General features: G+C 32.3%; 1 protein-coding gene across 1 annotated transcript in view; it reads right to left on the reverse strand.

Annotated features, from left to right (window-relative positions):
- Nucleotides 1–1,580, reverse strand: part of SVEP1 (sushi, von Willebrand factor type A, EGF and pentraxin domain containing 1) — a 189,706-nt gene that overhangs the window by 105,141 nt on the left and 82,985 nt on the right. Inside the window, exon 14 of the mRNA XM_008587896.1 lies at nt 506–627. Coding sequence (XP_008586118.1) covers nt 506–627 — 122 coding nt within the window. The remainder of the gene's footprint in view (nt 1–505; nt 628–1,580) is intronic.

Below are 1,580 nucleotides of genomic sequence, written 5' to 3' on the forward strand. Positions count from 1 at the left end.
AAGTGCTACCCACTCTGTTAGGCATACAAATATTTATACGGCATGCTTCCTACCTCCAAGATGCTCAGTACAGTTAAATATATTGCTCTGCTTTCTCATAATCACTGGAAGAATTCTTAACAAAAATGCATGAAAAAGAAAATCCTTTAAATGTTCAATTACCTCCCTATCATGAAAGAAATACAGTCTACAATGTTTGGCAGTTTTGCCAGACTAAATAATAGAGCAGGCATTCACAAACCATACAAACCCTAAGCTTCTCTGACTTTCTGACTCAACATGTTTTAAAAAATCCAAAAATGTTTTAATTCAGATTTACTTACAATTCATTCCAGAAGTCCAAGATCTATGAATAATTCTAATTAGGTACAGGTTTGAATCACAAAGAACAGGGGAATAATCAGGACAAGGCATTTCAGTTGCAAATGGCCCAAAGAAGTTATGAAAACTTTAATGGCATCCTTTAAAAAATGACAAAAAAAATAAAGAAATACTAGTGATGTACCATTTTCCCCAGGGTAGTCTCAAATGCTTCGGAAAACTTCTTCAACAAATCTGTGTCATCGCAACGAGTGGCTTTGTATAGCATCTCGAAGGATTTGAATCCATGATTTGCAAAACGTTTTACTGCAAAACGTTGAACAAAACAACTTCAGTTGGTTAGTCTTTTCAAAACAAAGATTTAATTTTCCATGGAACAATTGAAACAATATTTTAAGGCTAACATGATTTGTGCGATTGTTACAAAAACAGGAGATGACAATTAGGAAAGTTTCTAGGTATTAATTGATCGTAATAAACCATGAGCCAAGTAGTACTCAGTACTCGGTTACCCAATGATGAGTTTGCTTTTGATATATTATTCTTTACCATCCAATCATATGAAAAACTGAGTATTTAAAGGAATAAGAGATATAAAAATTGTTTTCATTATATTCCTGGAAATTTTTGAAAAATCCTGGCTGGGTCAAAGTTATTATATTTTATATTTATATAACTTCTTATCATATAATTATATCTTCAGCAAATAGACATTGAAAAATTTCTAAAGATTATATGCAATAATATTCCTTGAAAGTGTAATCTCCCCAGAGACAAATTTCTCCTTGTATCAGGCCTGAATGGTTAGACTCAGGAAGATGTCCAGAATATTTAGGGACAATGACTCCTAATAGTATCCTATCACCTGAATCTGTGAAAGAGGTGAGTGATATTGCTTTTATTCATTTCTCTAATTTGGAAAAAAAATAGCTCAAGAAAGTGGGATTTCCTCTTCTTCCAAGACGCTGGCACTTAAACTCCATCAATGGTACAGGATTAAAGATTCACTCCAGTTAAATACTTATTTACATAGACAAAGATATTAAGTTATTTTGTAACAATATATATTTAAAATTATAGAATAGCTCTAAATCTAAATCAAATCTAAAGAGAATGTGACATCTATTTTATTCCCTCATATATTTTGCATCTGCGGACTTTAAATTCAGGTCAGGAACCACATGGCAGCAAGTCTCTTCAGATATTCTTGGTAAATAACAAGAAGGTCAAGATGGTCTTGCCTTTAACTGAAACTTGTC

This window comes from Galeopterus variegatus, unplaced genomic scaffold (genome assembly GCF_000696425.1).
Source record: "Galeopterus variegatus unplaced genomic scaffold, G_variegatus-3.0.2 Scaffold4581, whole genome shotgun sequence".
Lineage (NCBI taxonomy): Eukaryota > Metazoa > Chordata > Mammalia > Dermoptera > Cynocephalidae > Galeopterus > Galeopterus variegatus.